Source organism: Colossoma macropomum, unplaced genomic scaffold (assembly GCF_904425465.1).
Source record: "Colossoma macropomum unplaced genomic scaffold, Colossoma_macropomum, whole genome shotgun sequence".
NCBI lineage: Eukaryota > Metazoa > Chordata > Actinopteri > Characiformes > Serrasalmidae > Colossoma > Colossoma macropomum.
This window is the reverse complement of record NW_023494793.1, coordinates 28660396-28678657: the sequence shown is the minus strand read 5'-3', so window position 1 is coordinate 28678657 and position 18262 is coordinate 28660396. Positions and strand designations below refer to the sequence as shown.

General features: G+C 38.1%; 1 protein-coding gene across 1 annotated transcript in view; it reads right to left on the bottom strand.

The window, feature by feature from the left end:
* prickle3 (prickle homolog 3) overlaps positions 1-18262 on the bottom strand; it is a 59626-nt gene that overhangs the window by 27511 nt on the left and 13853 nt on the right. Inside the window, exon 2 of the mRNA XM_036579079.1 lies at positions 17401-17477. Within this exon, the coding sequence (XP_036434972.1) occupies positions 17401-17477 (77 nt within the window). The remainder of the gene's footprint in view (positions 1-17400; positions 17478-18262) is intronic.

The window sequence follows — 18262 nt, the reverse complement described above, 5'->3', positions numbered from 1 at the left end:
AAAAATATATACACCAGCTTTAAAATAAACATCAATGCTTGTTTATTAACTACTTCAAAAACAGTGCATGGTGTGTAAAGATGTACTCTAAAGAAGAACTAAAAACAGCTTCTTTAGAAACAAGCTCTGCTAAAGCCTGAGTAGACTGATAAATCAATGTGATGATCAGTTATTACTCTCAGTGTTACTGAGCTCTGCTAAAGCCTGAGTACACTGATAAAGCAATGTGATGATCAGTTATTAATCTCAGTGTTACTGAGCTCTGCTAAAGCCTGAGTGGACTGATAAAGCAATGTGAGGAGCCAGTTATTTATCTCAGTGTTACTGAATTCTTTTAAGGGAATACTGAACCAAACAGTCTCAATCAGTAGTGGACATGCTAATGCTAAGCAGTTCCTCTCTCCAAGTTTGCAGCACTATTTAACATTTAGCCGCTGTTAGACAGATGGTTTGACATTTAGCGAATGATGCCTTGAAAACTGTGGACTTCGTTCACTTATTTGGTGACCATGCAAGCATAATACTCTGAAAAAATGCAGGCAAAACGGCACTTTTGACAACTTCTACCCCTTCACGATTTCAATATCGTATACCATACTAATATTTCTCGATGGTATTAAGGTGTTAAAAAAGGGGAAACTGCCCAACTTATTTACTATATTACAGTATAGTATATATTAACACCAATCAGGCATAACATTATGACCACCTCCTTGTGGAGGACGCTGTTGGCTGGATATTTTTGGTTGGTGGACTATTCTCAGTCCAGCAGTGACACTGAGGTGTTTAAAAACTCCAGCAGCACTGCTGTGTCTGATCCATTTGTACCAGAACAACACACACGAACACACCACCACCACATCAGTGTTACTGCAGTGCTGAAAATGATCCACCACCCAAATAACACCTGCTCTGTGGTGGTCCTGACCACAGAAGAACAGGGTAAAAGGGGGCTAACAAAGTATGCAGAGAAACAGAAGAAGAACTACAAAGTGCACCCATATAGTAAGTGGAGCTGATAAAATGAACAATGAGCATAGAAACAAGGAGGTGGCCATAATGTTATGCTTAATATATGTTATACATTTATGTTAATAGTTTGGCCTCCATGCAACAACCCTATTTTTGAGCTCAAAGTATGGCAATAATATATCGTATCACTTTTTATCCCACCCCTACTGCAAAAGTTTTATCAACATAAAGCACCTATTTGCTAATACTCTGGGTATGTTTAGCTTCAACACTCATATTTATGGAAAGCAGGTTTTGCCTTCATGTTTATTTGACAGTTTTCCTTTGCAGCCTATTGTTAAAAGCACATATCAAAACTATTAGGGCCCAAATGTGGTTTAAACTGCTGACATCACAACAAGGAGATAAAATATGTGGGGTTTGGCATTATTCCCAAGATAGAGCTTTAATCAGTTGTTCCTCATGTAAACAGCTTTCTGTTTAATGTTACGTTACTGCGAGCCAACAAAGAAAGCATGCTCATTTGGATTTAAAACATTTAGAAAAGCCAGGTGTCCTCAATCTTTTTATAAGTAGGGTATCGCTGATCTGAAAACCTCATAAACAAACAAATGGCTATGGACGGGATGGCTAGTGACCACTACAGGAAAATATGTTCAATTAATCTGTAACAAGCACGTTTTTCTCACTTTCAGTCACTATAAAACTAAAGTACTCACTGCTGTTAGCAGCAGTTTAGCGCTAATAGCTGGAGCCTTTAGCTTTAGCTAGTCTGATGCATTAGCTCATTAGCCTCTTTGCTGGAGGAGTCTTTGTGCCTCTAATTGCAATCATTAAATGCAGTGTCAAATCAGTCTGGCTAAAATTAAACCACGGCTTCAGTTTTATCCACACTGGGAACATAAGAGCCATTTCCTACATTATTGTGGCTGTCAATATCAGGATGTTTTGGCCAATGAATTAGATTATTAAAACCTTAGCCAGGAATGCCACTGGGTTACATGTGAGCTCCCTGTACAGTCTCTTGGTATTCAACAACAAAGTGTGAAAAGTCTAGCAACACTATGTAGTTTGCTGATCACATCATAAGTATGACTATAAGTATTACAAATAAGTATTATAGATGTAGATGGTAAATCTATTATACGTTTTCTGTTTTTTTACTTTTTTACATAGCTTGAAAACTCCAGTTACCCTTTGCAATGTGTTAACATTTCACAATGAATGGACCAATAGAAATAGTCTAAAATTACTTTGAAAAAAATCTTGTTATATTAATTTCCATTAAAAGTTAAGAATGTTTTTTTTCTTCTGTAAAGTTACCATTTTGGAAATACAAGGTTTTGTTCCTAACAGTAACAATACATACCTAACTCTTTATGTGGTGGAAAATAGTAAGTTGAATATGATCAACAAAAATCTCATCAGTTGCACCACCTTTGTCACCATTACCACCACAGTCCACCTTAAATACCTCTTTTTACCCCCCAAAACTAAATCATATTTTGGGTAGAAAACAGTAAGGGTGCATTCATACTTGTAGTTTGGTTGCCTTGGTCTGAATCAAAGCAGAAAATTGTATATTGTTGCATTTTAGTTCTGTCTTGCTTAGCATGCACACTAACATATTTAACTCCGAACCAAAGTATGTAAACATATTCAGAATACATTTGGAATACATTTACAGTACATCTTGGACAGCGGAACAGCAGAAACATTTTTTTAACTTAATTTACACTGTTCCTCGCTCTTACTGGTTGGCAGTTTTCTTTGTGTACTTATTGTGTTAATATATTTTATGAAAAATTTGCTTATCATTTAAATGAGGATCCAAAAATTCTCAACATTTTCTTCTATCTCACCGCCACTGCTTCAGTCCACTGCTGCTCCCACAATCCTCCGAGAGGAGGGTCAGTACAACACTGCTACTATGCAAACATATGCATTAATAAGGAGGTTAATTGGTTTGTTCATACCTCAAAAGAGCTCAGTAACTTTGACATTAATAAATTATGATCACATTGATTTGTCAGTCTACTCAGGCTTCAGCAGAGCTCAGTAACACTGAGATTAATAACTGATCATCACATTGATTTATCAGTCCACTCAGGCTTTAGCAGAGCTCAGTAACACTGAGATTAATAACTGATCAACACATTGATTTATCAGTCTACTCAGGCTTCAGCAGAGCTCAGTAACACTGAGATTAATAACTGATCACTACATTGATTTATCAGTCCACTCAGGCTTCAGCAGAGCTCAGTAACACTGAGATTAATAAATGATCATCACATTGATTTATCGGTCCACTCAGGCTTTAGCAGAGCTCAGTAACACTGAGATTAATAACTGATCATCACATTGATTTATCGGTCCACTCAGGCTTTAGCAGAGCTCAGTAACACTGAGATTAATAACTGATCACTACATTGATTAATCAGTCCACTCAGGCTTCAGCAGAGCTCAGTAACACTGAGATTAATCACTGATCATCACATTGATTTATCAGTCTACTCAGGCTTTAGCAGAGCTCAGTAACACTGAGATTAATAACTGATCATCACACTGCTTAATCTGTCTACTCAGGCTTTAGCAGAGCTCAGTAACACTGGGATTAATAACTGATCATCACATTGATTTATCAGTCTACTCAGGCTTTAGTAGGAACTTCAGTGTTCGTAAAGAGGCCTTTAATTGAGGTTCTCCTTAGAGTCTGTCTAATGAGCATGTTTCCTATATGCTGGGCACTGATTCTAAAATAGTTAACACACAAGCACTGATGATGTTTCTTTTAAAAATGGTATTTTTTTAACTTAGTGGGTAAGTATTCTGAAAGTATTCTCCCAAAAATGCAAAAAGTAACTGGACTGAATACAGACACTTAATTTCTGTATGTATTCCCAATACTTGTATTCTGTTACATCCCAACTCTGGCCTTAATACATAATATAATTTATGTGTGCAGTCAAATGTGTATTACAAGTATTTTACAATGACTGCAAATGTGCCTCAGCCTCATTTCAAAACTGAAACTATTCATTCAGAGCTTAAGAAGAGAAGATAAAACACATGTACGTATCAAAACAGCATCAGAAACTCGTCTTTTCCATGAACCAATGAGGTTCTGCAGAGAGGAGACGATGGGTCATTCTGTCTTTGGTCCATTTAGATGTCTTTGGTCTGTACTGCGTTGATGCTTCAAACGCTTCATTTTCAAGCAAACCAAGACTGACCTGATCAGTCTTTGTCCACATATTTGAGTTCAGATGGTCTGAACTCACTTGCTCTAAACAACCGCACTAGCAGAGCAATCACACCCGGGCTCATTTTAATCAACCCAAACCTGCCAAGTCCCGAACACACCCTTACATTACCAGACCACAAGTAACAATCATACCCAGTGCACTTTCAAGGTCACGAATATCAGCTGTACTACCTTCATCATTTCCATCAGTCAATTTTAAAGGCTTCTATTCACACTGGCCCAAATTCTAAACATTTTTTTTTTTAAATCTCCTATTTGTATGTAACACATGCATGTAACACTGTTCTATTACCTCAGATCAGCTTGTAGTCCATGATTCCTCTCATACATCCTTCAGTTTCCAGAGTTCAGTGATTAAAATTCGGTAATGTGGGTTGACCTCAGCTAGCTAGCTGTTCTTTAACGACTCCATAAAGAAGTGTCAGTGCCTGCTGTGCTCGGTCAAACCAGTGGCTCTCCCTCCGTCTTCCTTTCTCTCTCTGCTTCTTTTACTTCCTTTTGCCCCCGCAGGCCTGTGCAGCTAACACAGAGGGCCCAGACAATAGGTGACTTCGCTCAACTTGCGCAAACATCACCCCTCCCCTCCCCAGCCCTCTCTTTCTTTCTCTCTCATCTCCCTTTCTCTCCTCCCTCGCTCACTCCGTGTTTCATATTTCAACAGGACTCTTTCAGCGCTCTCCAATATGTTCGGCTGGCTGTGGTGGAGGAAGGGAGATATCTGTTCGTTACTCTATATGATGAGATACTTGAGAAGAGAGGCGGCAACATCTAACATGACACATATAAGGTCTATTAGACATGTGCAGGGTCAAGTAACGTGCTTTAAGGTGATTAGCTAAAGACAGTTAGCGTAGAACGATGTTACAGAGGTTGAATGCTTGTTCAGTGCTACTTAGTGGTAGCATTTGTTACTTTCAGGACAGCTGCCATGTTCAGATGGTGTAGAAAAATCAAAAAAGGACAAAAATGGACATTTTTTTGTGGACAGTGATGATATGCTAATCTGAAACTAAAGAAGGCATCAGTATTGACGGGCTGATATCAGCAGAAAATGCTGGATTGGATATGGTGGGTGGGATAAAAAGAATGAATCCGATCCACTTCTGTAACAAATCTGTCATGAAATAGCACTCTCTCACACTGTGATGTGCTGTGTATTGCTTCTCATGGGGTAGAGTGTTTAAGTAGTTTACGCATGTTAGCCTGCTTTCAGATGTTCACCTTTAGTGAAGTGTATCGAATCAGCATCAGCATCAGCATAAGCCAATACTCATGATTTTAATATATATAAAAAACGCTACCCAAATCTATGAAGGCAGTTATTATCTGATAACATTGTACATACTGTGCTAGACAAAATCCAGTAAAACAGGACTTATTAAACTAATTAAATTCGATTCTGCTCTCTTTGTAATAAAACATGCAGCTGGTCAGTGTTTAATTACTGATGTTAATACACTCATATGCTTAGAAATGCATGTGTATCACCATAACAAAAAATATCACAATAGCAATAAAATATCATCGTATTGCTTACCCCTAGCATGTACTTTTTTAACTCTTTAAGTGCTTGAGCTTGCATACTTATCTGAAAAAATCATAGTGCATCCAACAATATAGGAATAATATATCCACCTTATGCATATTTTATACAGTGACAGAAGCAGAGTAGCTCACAGAAATCATGGTTCACTCTAGCCAGTGTGGACATGTACACTGTAACTTCTCTGGCAGCAGATATAAACGAGTTTAAGGGGCTGTCGCCAAATTCTCAGAACGGATCTTACCATTCAGACAATCCATATAGGCTGTTGTATATGTGCTTGTCTCTCTGTTAATCTTCTATTCAGAACATGTGCGTAACGTAAACAGCAATGAGCCTGGGTGCAAATGCGAGTGGCTTTTATTCAAATCAGCCTTAAAAGACTCCAGAAACTGATCAGCAGAGGTAAACAGACAAGTCCATAATGATGCAAAACAGAAGAAAACAGAACTAAACTAGAAACAAAAACCTAACAACGAGACATGTGAAAACATGCAACAACAACAGGGTCAAATAGACAATGCAAGACAAAGGGACTGAGCAAACACAGAGGTATAAATACACTGAAAGGAAACAAGAAACACCAGGGACTTATAAGAGTGCAGGGCTACAGACTACAGACAGGTGGGACAGAGGATAAGGAGGCAGGACCAGGGAGGAGATACGGACCAAAACAAAAGCAAAAGCACATGGCAAGACACACGAGGGAATGAAAACAAAGGCAGAAACAAAGAGGGCAAGACAGGATGTTACAATATGGAAGGGGTCTGTGTTTAAATTATTGAGCTGCTTATAGATGTGTAACAATGCATCGTGAGATCTAGAGCCAACAGTAAGAAGTTATGGTAACACTTCACTTGAAGGGGGTCTACATAACGCATTCATAACATCTTATATAAACATAAACACTTCATAACATGTTCATGAACAATTAAATCAGCATTCATAAAGCATACATGTTTTACATGATATTAATATGGACTACCATGTTATTTTATAGAGATATAGTTTTATTGTATAATAAATGTTCTTATTTTGAAAAACTATATTATTTTCAGTAAAAACCCCTAATTTCTGGACAGCCAAAATGAAAATGACCTTGCTCTATCCCTTTGGTCATTAAGTGCTTTGACACTTTGGCACACCATCATACTAATATTCAGACGGATGACTATACCTAAGCGTATTTAAGAGTAATTTACTGTCCATGTAGTAAAGTGACACGCAAAGCAAATGCTTAAGAAAAAACAACAAAAGTATAAGTGAAATGAGGACCTTTATTTTGAAAAATGTATCTCAGTAAAACTACTTCTATTTTGAAGAATGTATCTAAATAAAATTACATATTAGTCTCCATTAATATAACGTAAAAAACCTTTATATATCCTTTATAAGTGTTGATTTAAACATTCATTAACATGTTATGAAGCATTCATGTAAGATGTTATGTCACTTAATTTTTCTGTGACAATCTAAATATTTTTCTGAGGGTTTAATACAGACAAATTGTTCATCTTTTGCTTTTGTATTGTGCTTGTATCGAGCATTTTGAGACCACACTTGGTTTCGATATCAAAGTCAAAATTCTGGTATTGTGTCTGTAATATAGATTCTCTTTTAGCCCTAATTTGACAAAATGACATCAAGCAATTGTGGAGATGTAGGCATGTTCTAATTCGTCCAGCACTTGAAGAGAAACATTTAAATAATTAAACACTTTAAAGGCTATTTGATGAAAGGACCTGTTGAAAGGCCAACACATGGCTTAAGACGATACCCTAACAACAAACCTGTCAATCAACCCATCACCATTTGTCTGTTACGACATTTCTGGGAAAAAAAGGCCATTGTCATCCTGTTTGCTGGTCTCTTCATGCTTGTCAGTCTAGCTTTTCTTACCCCTCTTTTCAGTTTGCACACTTCTTGTAAGAACTCAAGGCTCAGTTTAATCTGTGTTGACTTTTTTTGGTTTCTCTCCAGAACCTGGTTCTCCTATTAATGTTCTACTATCATTAAGGTATTATAAGAGATACGCTAGCTTAGTTTATATCTAACCCCAGATAATTATGAGCTTTAGAGTGAGTAGGCCATAGTTGAACTAATGTGGTGACTGAATCTGTGATGAGCTCCCTGTGGAAGTGAGGGGTGGAGGGGTGGGGTTAACCTCACACCCCTGGACAGATGGATGAGCCAATAAAGCTTCCACTGACAACGATTAGCGTAGAATTAGCCTGCCATCAGTCTGTGAGATGTGGAGATTGATAACACAGCTGCATGTCTTACTGGGGCTCTGTCTCAAATCAGATCAAGGCCCTGTTCCTGTAGTCTTGAGCCATTTTCTAGGCAGTCCCAATGAAGGAATTACCTTATGGTACTAAAACAAAGCAGACAGACTTATCTAGTGTATCCCAGAGTCAACTGCAAACCACAGCAAGCAACAAGAAAATGATAATTTACCATGGCGGATAAATCGCCAAACACCAAACTGCAAAAGCTTCAGGCACCTAAGAGAATTTTAGAAAAAGCTATTTATCTGGGCAGTAGGCCTGTATTTGCTCAGACAAACACAAAAAACTATTTACAAACCTCTCCTCATGTCAGCCCTGTATGTACTGTAAGTACCAAACGCCTGGATTGGCTAATCGGTACTTTATTGTGTTGAATTAAGTGTGCTAATCGCAATTTACCAATCTGAATAAATCCATGTAATGGCTGGGGCATTGAGGAGAAATCTGGAACCAAACTTTGCTCTTCAAACTCGCTTTTTTAGGAAAAAAATTGGGATTACTTTTACTGGTATTTATGTTTATTTGCATCTATTCTAAAGATACATAGTGCTATTACAAACAAACACACAGCCAAGATAAATAGTTTTAAATAATATGCTTGGTTGCCTTTGCACCTTACTGTATAAACAGAGTATCACTATTATTTGAACAATCGTTAAAGTACATTCATAATTTCAGGATTTTAAACTGATGCAACAGCAAAGCAAACTACTATCGGGCTGCCCACACAGACAAGGTTATGCATATTGCAGCGATGCACATGATTAGCCTGTTCTGAAGTTGTCGACGAATGGCAAAGTAGTTGGATGGCTTCACAGCCCTCATTCGTTAGCTTCTCTCCGCATAACACACACAACAGTTTTGTCACGTTAGCCTTCCCCAGTGGTAATGAATCCACAGGTTAATATTATAAAAAATATTACAACTTTTCTCCTTGAAATAGTATGACTTTTTTCGCGAAATATCACAACTTTATTCTCAAAATATCATACCGTACAACTTTTTTTCTCGAAATATTATGACTTTATTCTCAAAGTCTACTATTTTTATTTTTACAGTGGCCCTAAAACGCCATCGTAGTGTCCATGTGGTTGTGAACGTCTGCCCTAGAAACTTACTTCTACATCTTAGACAACGCTGAAACCGTGAGTTAGTTAACTTCATATGTAACAAGTTAGTTTGAGACACATCCTGGGATTTTGTGGGTTTGTGCGTAACGTAATAAAACACACTCACAGGTCAGACAACCATCTTTACGACATACGTTAATTCCATACGTGCTTGAAGAGGCAGTCTGGACAAGACGGATGGGTCCTTTGACACGCTGGCTAGAGCAGCTAATGTGCAAGAAGATTTGATATGGGATGTTGCCTGAGAAACTCCATCTGTCACTGTCCTTTCATCTTGAAGTTTCTGAGCCTGGATTCTACTGAAAAAACATGAGCCACAGGCCAACTGAGCGTGATTTGACACAAATGTTGAGGACAGGAAGGCTACCCCTCTAAACACACACTAAATTCAGAGCACGCTTTCAAAACACAGCTGGTTTGTATGAAGGCATTCGTGTTTGAAATGGGAAGTAACATTAATCCAACATTAATAATAGTGAGTTCATTTGAGTAAACTCCACATGCAACACATAACAGAAGGCCAAAATATCTCAGACATCAATGCTTAAGGTCCTTTGAGGTTAATATTTGTGCTAGCTGTACATTTGCACGTGCATATATAGGTAGCAAATCAGCCATCAAGGGTTAATTTGTTGCCTGTAGGACTTGTTTTTTTGTATCCATTGACTGTCTTACCCTCTTTATTCTGTGTATATGTGTGGTCATTAGCCAAAGACCTCACAAGTAGACCTTAGTATGAATCATGATAAGCACTTCAAGAAGGAAAAGTGACATGAAATTAAAAATTCAATGGCCCAAACCTATTAGAGACGGAATGGGGGAAACAAAGACAGAAAAGAAGAGAAGACATGTCATCTGCAGATACAAAACAGATATGAGATAAGACAAAAAATGGCTAATACAGAATGAATTAAACAAATAGAGAAAGGGGGCAAAGCGAGCAGAGGCTGATGGCTCAATAGCTGCTGGCTTGGCAGCAGCTACAAGACTTGAAAGAACTAATCTTATTAGTCTGACGGCCTGGGCTGGACACAGAATGAGGGGCCAGACAGATGGACATGGGGGAGCAAATCAGCAAGAATAGAGAAGAGGGAAGATGGGGGAACTCAGAACACTGAGTGAATAAAAGAGAAATATATGGGAAAGATGGTATAAAGAAGATGATGGACATCATTTTACTCAATTTTGTGGAACGTTTTGTAAAAAAAATCTTGGCTGTATTTAAAGAGATATGGGGTCACTTACTGAACTAAACTTGGTTAAAAATATTTAGTCTTTAGGCACAACGTATGCCACATTTCATGTTTCAGTTTTTCTGATTTGTTAAAGTCAGAAAATAAACAGCAACTGTACATTAAATATGTGCAAAAAAGAAGATGTGTATTTGTTTTCACTTTTAACAGTACGGTATCCAAATTTTTACAAATGCATGTGGTACACTCTAAAAAACATGGTGCTTCAATGGTTCTTTAATAAAGAACATGGCTCTACATAGAACCATGAACACTCATCGAACGCTTTGCGTGATTAAAGGGTTCTTTGCATCATGAAAGCATTCTTCAGACTGATGGAAGGCTCTATATAGAACCATATATGGTTCTTTTATTGTTACAAGCTTGTTATTGTAATTATAGCAAAACCCTTTTTGGTGCTATGTAGAACCATTTCATGCTTAAATGGTTCTTTTCACGGTAAAATGGTTTTTCAGACTGATAGAGAATGAGCTGTTTTCTGAAAACGGTTCTATATAGCACCCAAAAGGTTCTTCTATTGTTACGATGTCAAACTTATAACAACAGAAGAACCCTTTTGGGTGCTATATTGAGCCCTTTTCAAAAAAGTTCTATATAGAATTGTCTATAGCACATTCATGCACATTCACGACATTTAATCATGCAAAGGGTTCTTTCAGTGTTCATGGTTCTATACAGAACCATTTTCTTTACTAAAGAACCCTTGAGGCACCATCTTTTTAAGAGTGTACAGGATTTTTTTGACCTGCCATGATAAAGCACTTGTGAAGTGTTACTGTCATCTTAAAGCAACATACATGAAATCTGCCCCAAAATGTACTCGATTAGCCAAGACACGCGTATGAATTCTGCTTCTTTACTTTTTCAGTGGAGCAAAAGGCTAATGTAGCTAACAAGCAATGAAAGTGTATAGCCACCATTTTAGCATCAGGCAAACTGCTTGCCAAAATTAAGTAAAAACTGTTAAGTAATCTCAAATAGACTTGCTTATGTTGCTTATATATTTTCATCTATAAAGATGGAAGCTGAACTATTGCTTAAACAACAGAATACAGACTGAGTAGTAGAGACCTGACTTGGACAGACACTGATTTGGGGGGCAGGGGTTGAGGGAGCCGGGGTTCAGGGTGACTTTCTGCTTCACTAAGTCACTAAATCTCTTTCTCACACACACAGACACACGCTCAGACACACACACACACACCGCTGTACCCTCTGGAATTCCCCTTGTGTCCTGCAACATTTTTTCCAGCTGAGTGCCCGGCCCCTTCACACAGGCCACTAGCTAAAGGACCTTCTGTGCATATTTGCCTGTTCATAACTCCACTCAGCTCTCCTGCCCAACAGATTCCAGGTGTGTCCAGTCAAACTCATATTTGACTTCTCCCTGCTCCACCCACAATGTGTTCTTCCATACCAACTGCTGTGATGTTGAACGTTGACAAAAATCTCATTCAGCCTAATGGCCTAATACCAGTGGCCCTACAAGAGATAATTAAAGTTGAACTGAACTGAACTGAATGCTTAGAGTGAGTTATTAATTTGAAATAATCTTTATTTTGTATGCAGGTGAAAGGTCTGTTAAAACACATCAAGTGGATTTGGTCATAAAATCAAGCTACACAGAGCATAAGCAAAATGACAAGGAGAGCCTTCAGTTCTTGGCCCTTTTCTTAAGCAACAGTCAAGCTACTCGGTGACAAAGAAAGACAAACAGAAGCTAGTAGTTGGACTGTGGCTGGGAAAAGTAAGAGAATATATTTAGCTTTCTGTTTTTGCTCCTATATATGGCTACCACAACACAGAAACGCTGCCAGAAAATCTCACAGTAACTTCAGCCATGCTGTAGTAGACAGTGCTATAAAATACTGGGATAACCTAGCTAGCAAGCTAAGCTGACAAAACTGAAGCTAGTAAACCTTCTGCTTATCCTACTGACCAGAGGTTTATTCCTGAAAAACACCTAAAAAACAACGCGAACAGTGAGTCCTTTCACATGTATAAAATAAACATCATTTCTAATTAGTATTGTACTCTAAAGGCATTTTTCCAATGCAAAAAGTACTAGAACATTTGCCACCCAAAAACTGGAACTGTGCTTTTTCCACTGGCCACTGGTTCAGAACCAAAAGACTGAAGGCTGAAGACTGGTACCAACAGGATCCAATGGTAGTCAAGGGTGTTCTTTTCTGTCTTTGGTAACATTTGCAGCTAAAGCCAACGACAAATTTGTGAATTCTTTCCTCCAGGTGAGGATAAAGTCAGCAAGCACTATTACACCACCAATAAGTGCTAAACCAGGATGGCACGTGGATATGTTGATTTGGTGTTTTTAGAATGATTGCTTTGTTAAAAGTTCATTAACATGACATAAGCTAGAAAGGTAACATTTATCTGCTCATCAGATAAAAAAAGGTTCTGCTTGGCTCTATATATGATACTGACCAGCAAGATGATTACATTTTTAATCAAGTTATTATGATGATTCCAGCTGTCTCAAGCAGGTAGGAGATGAACTTGGACTAGATCTGTAAATTCTAGTTGGTTCGTTGGGTCAGTTCACGTTTTGGGATGTGCAGTGGAAAACAGCCTAAATGGACAAAGTACAAATGTCTATTTTTGCTGTGTACTACAGTTTCTCATTAGGCTGAATGAGATTTTTTTCTGGTGTTCTTTAAACCATGTAAAACCTCGCAAGAGTAGCTATGAAAGAGACATCAGTGGGCGGATCACGAATGGAAGAACTTGCTCTCTCTCCCAGATTTGTGTTCGTGCCTTTCAGAGCTTTTATTAAAAGTGCACCTGGTAAGTACTGAAACCTGTTTCATATCTTATCTGGGTACTTAACTCCCAAAAACCAACGCTAAAGCTTGTTCACACGTATTTCAAGGCTTAAAGGTGAGCGAACAAAAGAGATTGTGCCAAAGTGTGTGTGTTACGTGTGTAGGAGAGAGAAACAAAGAGAGAGACTGACAGCATGAGAAACAAATAGCGAGAGAGATCCAAGTCCCCTTTAACTGCAGGCTTATTATTCAGTGATTAATCTTAGGACTTATTAACTACCATAAATTATTATTAGTTATATTATTAGTAACTAATATGTAAGTATTACAGGCCCTTGAAGTTTAAGGGGTTGAGAGATCTACTTATGTTTGTGCTCTGTGTCATGACTGCAGTGTCTGTTGATTCACCACACACCCACTACGTTATATTGGTTCTATGTCTACATCACATAGCATGAAATAGTTACATGGAATCTGGTGTTTTGATAAGAAGCACAGCTGGGCGCTGGATAAATACGTATTATAGTTCGAAGAACCGCCTTTCCGAAAATGCTGATTTCTGGTAGCTAAACTTAGCAACATAATCTTCTCCAGGGATCTAGAGATGAGAGAACAAACAAGCATCTCTTGTTCTCAGATTGGTACAGAGAATAGAGCAAGTAGTTCCAAAAAATAGCTCTTATTACTAAAATGAAATATTAAAATGTCTCATTCAAGTATTAATTAACTGTAAGTAGTTAATTAATGACAATTAGTGAAGATTTTATTTCGAGTCAAAATGGATACAAAGTACAAGTCACTCATTTTCAGGAGATTTTTCTGGGAAGATAAGATGTAAAATAATCCACTTGCATAAGAAAGGAGAACGTCAAAGGAAAATAAGTGACAAAGCAGGAATATCCAAAAACAGGAGAAAATGGAACAGCTGCGCAAGACCTGGAAGACGACCAAAACTCTCACCATCAGATAAACAGTACTTAAAGCTTTCACCTTTGAAAATCAAGCTCCACTGTTGCTTCAGATCTGAAAAAACAGGTGTTTGTGTCCAAGAATTCCACTGTGAGAAGACGACTCAAAGCTATGGGTGTGAAAAGATGTGTAGCTGTTAAGAACCTCTCTACTCTTCCAGGTGAGGATAAATGAATCAAGTACTATCACATCACCAATATGCACCAGAATGTAAGCTAGGATGGTATGACAATGCAAAACCAACTTCTAAGACTGAACTTTGGAGGTATGGAAAAATATCTGAGCACATTTCTTTAAAAAACTGAAATCATGCCTCCAGAAAACAGCGGAAACTATAATAACGGTAAAAGGTAAACAAATTAAATGCTGAAAACAAGAGTCATTGAGGCTTCCATGCAATTTTTCAATTTAATACATGTTTTCTGCTTTATTTGTGGTGCTAAATAATAATTAATAACTTTTTGCTATTATTTAACATCTGTTTTGACTGGATATTAAGTAAAGGAAGGTAGAGTCTGACCTTTGTGCAGTACTGTATATAATACAGGTTTTAAGGCTGCAAATAACCATCATGTCAACATTACATTATTACATAAACCTAACGAAAGCCCATCTCTGTGAATGTACTACCTATATGGGTACTGTGTGCTTACAAGTTGTAAGGCTCATTGTGTTTGCAGATTTCTACCATGTATTATGTATATTCATCCCAGTGGACAAGCCTAAATGCTAACAAGAGTGCTGTTCTGCTTCACAGGGAGGTCTGTGTGTGCTGAATGGACTTACTGCCCATCCATACACACTAATCCACTTAAGCTGATCAATTTTAATAGGTTCATTCAGGGAATCTGAGGGGGTGAGGGGGTTTGAGGGTCCTTGAGGTACTCACATCTCTTTGCTGTATCCATTTACCATTTATAGATTATAAACCCAGTTGCACCAGAAACAGATGTGTTTCTGGCATAAAAATCCTTATTGAAGTCCTTATGTCAGTGTTTTCTCCCATAGACCATGGGAGAAAACACTGCATAAGAGTATGCTCACATACAATCCACACAAAAATCTAAGCATTTCAAATTTAAGACACCTTCATAAGTTGTACTTGGTCAGACTCATCTCGAACATGTAGCCATGCGGCTGTAAAGAGACCAGGCCGATCAAATATCACTGTCATAATCCCACACAACTTTCAGGATATAAGTGCCAGCAAAAACAGCAAAAGCTAAGCATCCAGACTTTTTCCATATTCCTAATTATAATCAGCTGAGAACCTCCAGAGCAAATAATCTTTGTGATTGTGCACGTGGATCGCATCATGAATGTGACGTTACTCATTTCAAAAATGCTTGCATGCAGGTCGTTTCAGGTGTGTTTACACTAAGGACAGATATGGCTCACTTATACACATGAATGAGTGCTCAGTCATAAGGCAGAAAGATCAAAGCTTTGATCCGAACTGAGTAATAAGGTTTGCGATTTGAACGCAACCTAACAAAACTAGACCTTATAAGGAAACTACAAAAACATACCACTCTAATCAGGCTACTTATTTTATAGACACCCCTCACCCATCCCAGGGCCTTCAAAACATGCCAAGGCATGTCTAGAAAGTAATACTTCACTGAAAAACATGATAGTTCTTACACACAAGGGTGGCATTTGTGTGTGGCAGAGTGTGTCATACCCTGCACTGTCAGAATAAAAGGTACAAACCATGTAAATGAACCCTCAAAAGTACAACATAGCCCTTAAGGTCCAATTATGTAATAGAGTTTTAAAGGTGCACTACGTTCACATTCTCAAAGGGAAATACTCTTAAGACATATAAATGTAGCTTACTGCTTATTTTGTTACTTACCCTAACTAAAGGTACTAAAGACGTATCCTTGAGGATACCAGATCAGTGATGAGCACTGGTAACCCTGAAAGGTACACTGTTGTCCAGTTTTTCTAAGAGTGTCTCTGGGGTGGTACCCTCAAGCGTACATCTTCAGTACCTTTAGTTAAGGAACATAATTGTACCATAATTATAACAATTATATTTTAAAAGTCGCGTTGACTCCATATGACTTGTTTCAGCACCTTCTCATTTTCTTGTTCTGTTTTAAAAAAAGGTACAAATACATCCTTTTTCGCTGGGGGGAAAAATATTTAAGGTTTACTTCTGGACCTTAAGATCATTGTTGCAACTTTGAGGGTACATTTATGTTGTTAGTATGTCAATATGTATGTTTGGTAGGCTGTTTGAAGTACAGTCTGTGTAATATGTCCAGTTAACAGTTCTTTAGAAAAACAAGGACACATTGTCATTGATACGAAGCACTGCTCTTATGAAGCTATCTACAAAAGCTATTTGACTGCTACTGACGCCCCCTTGTGGAGATTTTTTAGCCTGCTAAATGTGAGTGAGTAGGTGAGTGAGTTACAAGCCAGTTGTATAAGGTGCTCTGTATTGAAAAAGCTAAATACTGGCCAAACATTAAATAGTGATGCCCTATAAGCCATACCTGGCCTAAAATCTGAAAGAACTGTATTAATTTTTTATATGCCATGTTATTCATGCTTTCGAATAAACATACTACACATAAAACTACAAGTTAATGATGATTTTTTTTTTTTTATTGATAAAATCTGCTTCAAATAGGACAAAACTGAGCTGCCTTGTTTTGCTGTATTGTGTCTATTAAACACAATGTCAAGTGGCATCAAACCTGTAGTAAAGAAGTTGTTGAATGTTGAATCTCCTCTTGAAACTCAGGATGAACTGTGATTATAAATTAATTGTCTAATGTCCCACACAGCCAACATTTATTTTTTTCCACTGTTTATTGAACAAAAAGTGTTTTTAATTGCTATTTCCATTACCTTTAAAATGATTTGTAAAGTCTTAGATGTTGACACTTCACCGTAGTCTTATTTAATATTGGGTGCAAACTGGAAGTTTCAGTGTCTGAAATTTTGGTGCATCCCTGGCATTGAACAGCTGCAAAGGACGAGGAAGATCACTGTTAAGCTTTCTACTGCAGTTACGCTATCCGATGGCCAGTGTATAGCATTGACGTTAACCAGTGATACAGCAAAGCTAAAATTTTTGCATGTCCAATAGGTGTGACATCACTCTGCCATAAACTTGCTTTTTGTGAAATATCGACTCTCATCACATACTGAGGGGGGAAAACGTCTTTGTTTAGTCTTACCTCCAGCCGTGCATGCGGAAGCCCGGACATTGCTCTCCACATCTCATACAGGGCTGACCTCTATCAGGGTCTTCCTCCTGAAAGAGAGAAAGACAGAGAAAGAAAGAGAGAGAGTCTAATAAATCACCGCGCGATAAAATAAATACTTGTGGTAAAGGAGCCCCCCTACCTCTAATAGCATGTGTTGGTAAATGGGCCGCATTTACACAGCAGGGTGGAACGCTCTGATCCGATTTGCGTTTGGCCTTTACCTGATTGGATTTGTGCATTTTGACACACTATCTGCAGCAGTTGTGCATTTATTTATGCTCTCTATTTACTTACGATATCCGCATTATGCTCAGAAATGCATTATGTGTGTCATGATAACGAAAATAACCATCATAACAGTAAAATATCATCATACTACCCACGTCTATCTGATATCCGGGTGGATATCTGGCCGTCTGTTTTTGCACTTTCTAGACTTCAGAGGAAATTTCAGATGCATGTATGAAAAAGTCAGATTTGACTTGCTGCTTTTAAAGCCAGGGATTAGTGATTGCGTCTCATCTTCATCAAGTAATGGCACATCCATATGGTCAAAAAACCACGCTGGCATTTTCCATATGCTCTCCTGCAAAGAGATAGAGTATGCACTGCTGAAATGCTGTAGATTGGTTTTATTTGACAGACTGTTTGTGTGTTAAATGATGTCCGTTGGAGTGGGTGAGTGGGTGGGGGGACACAGATGTGTTCTGTCAATCCAGCTTGTTGAACTGAAGGGGGGTTTACAAAGAGGATTAGTTCTTAAGTGCAGCGTGCATGCACGATCTGTTGCTCACTACAGTTTCATGCAAGGCCCAGCCAAAATAACCCCTCT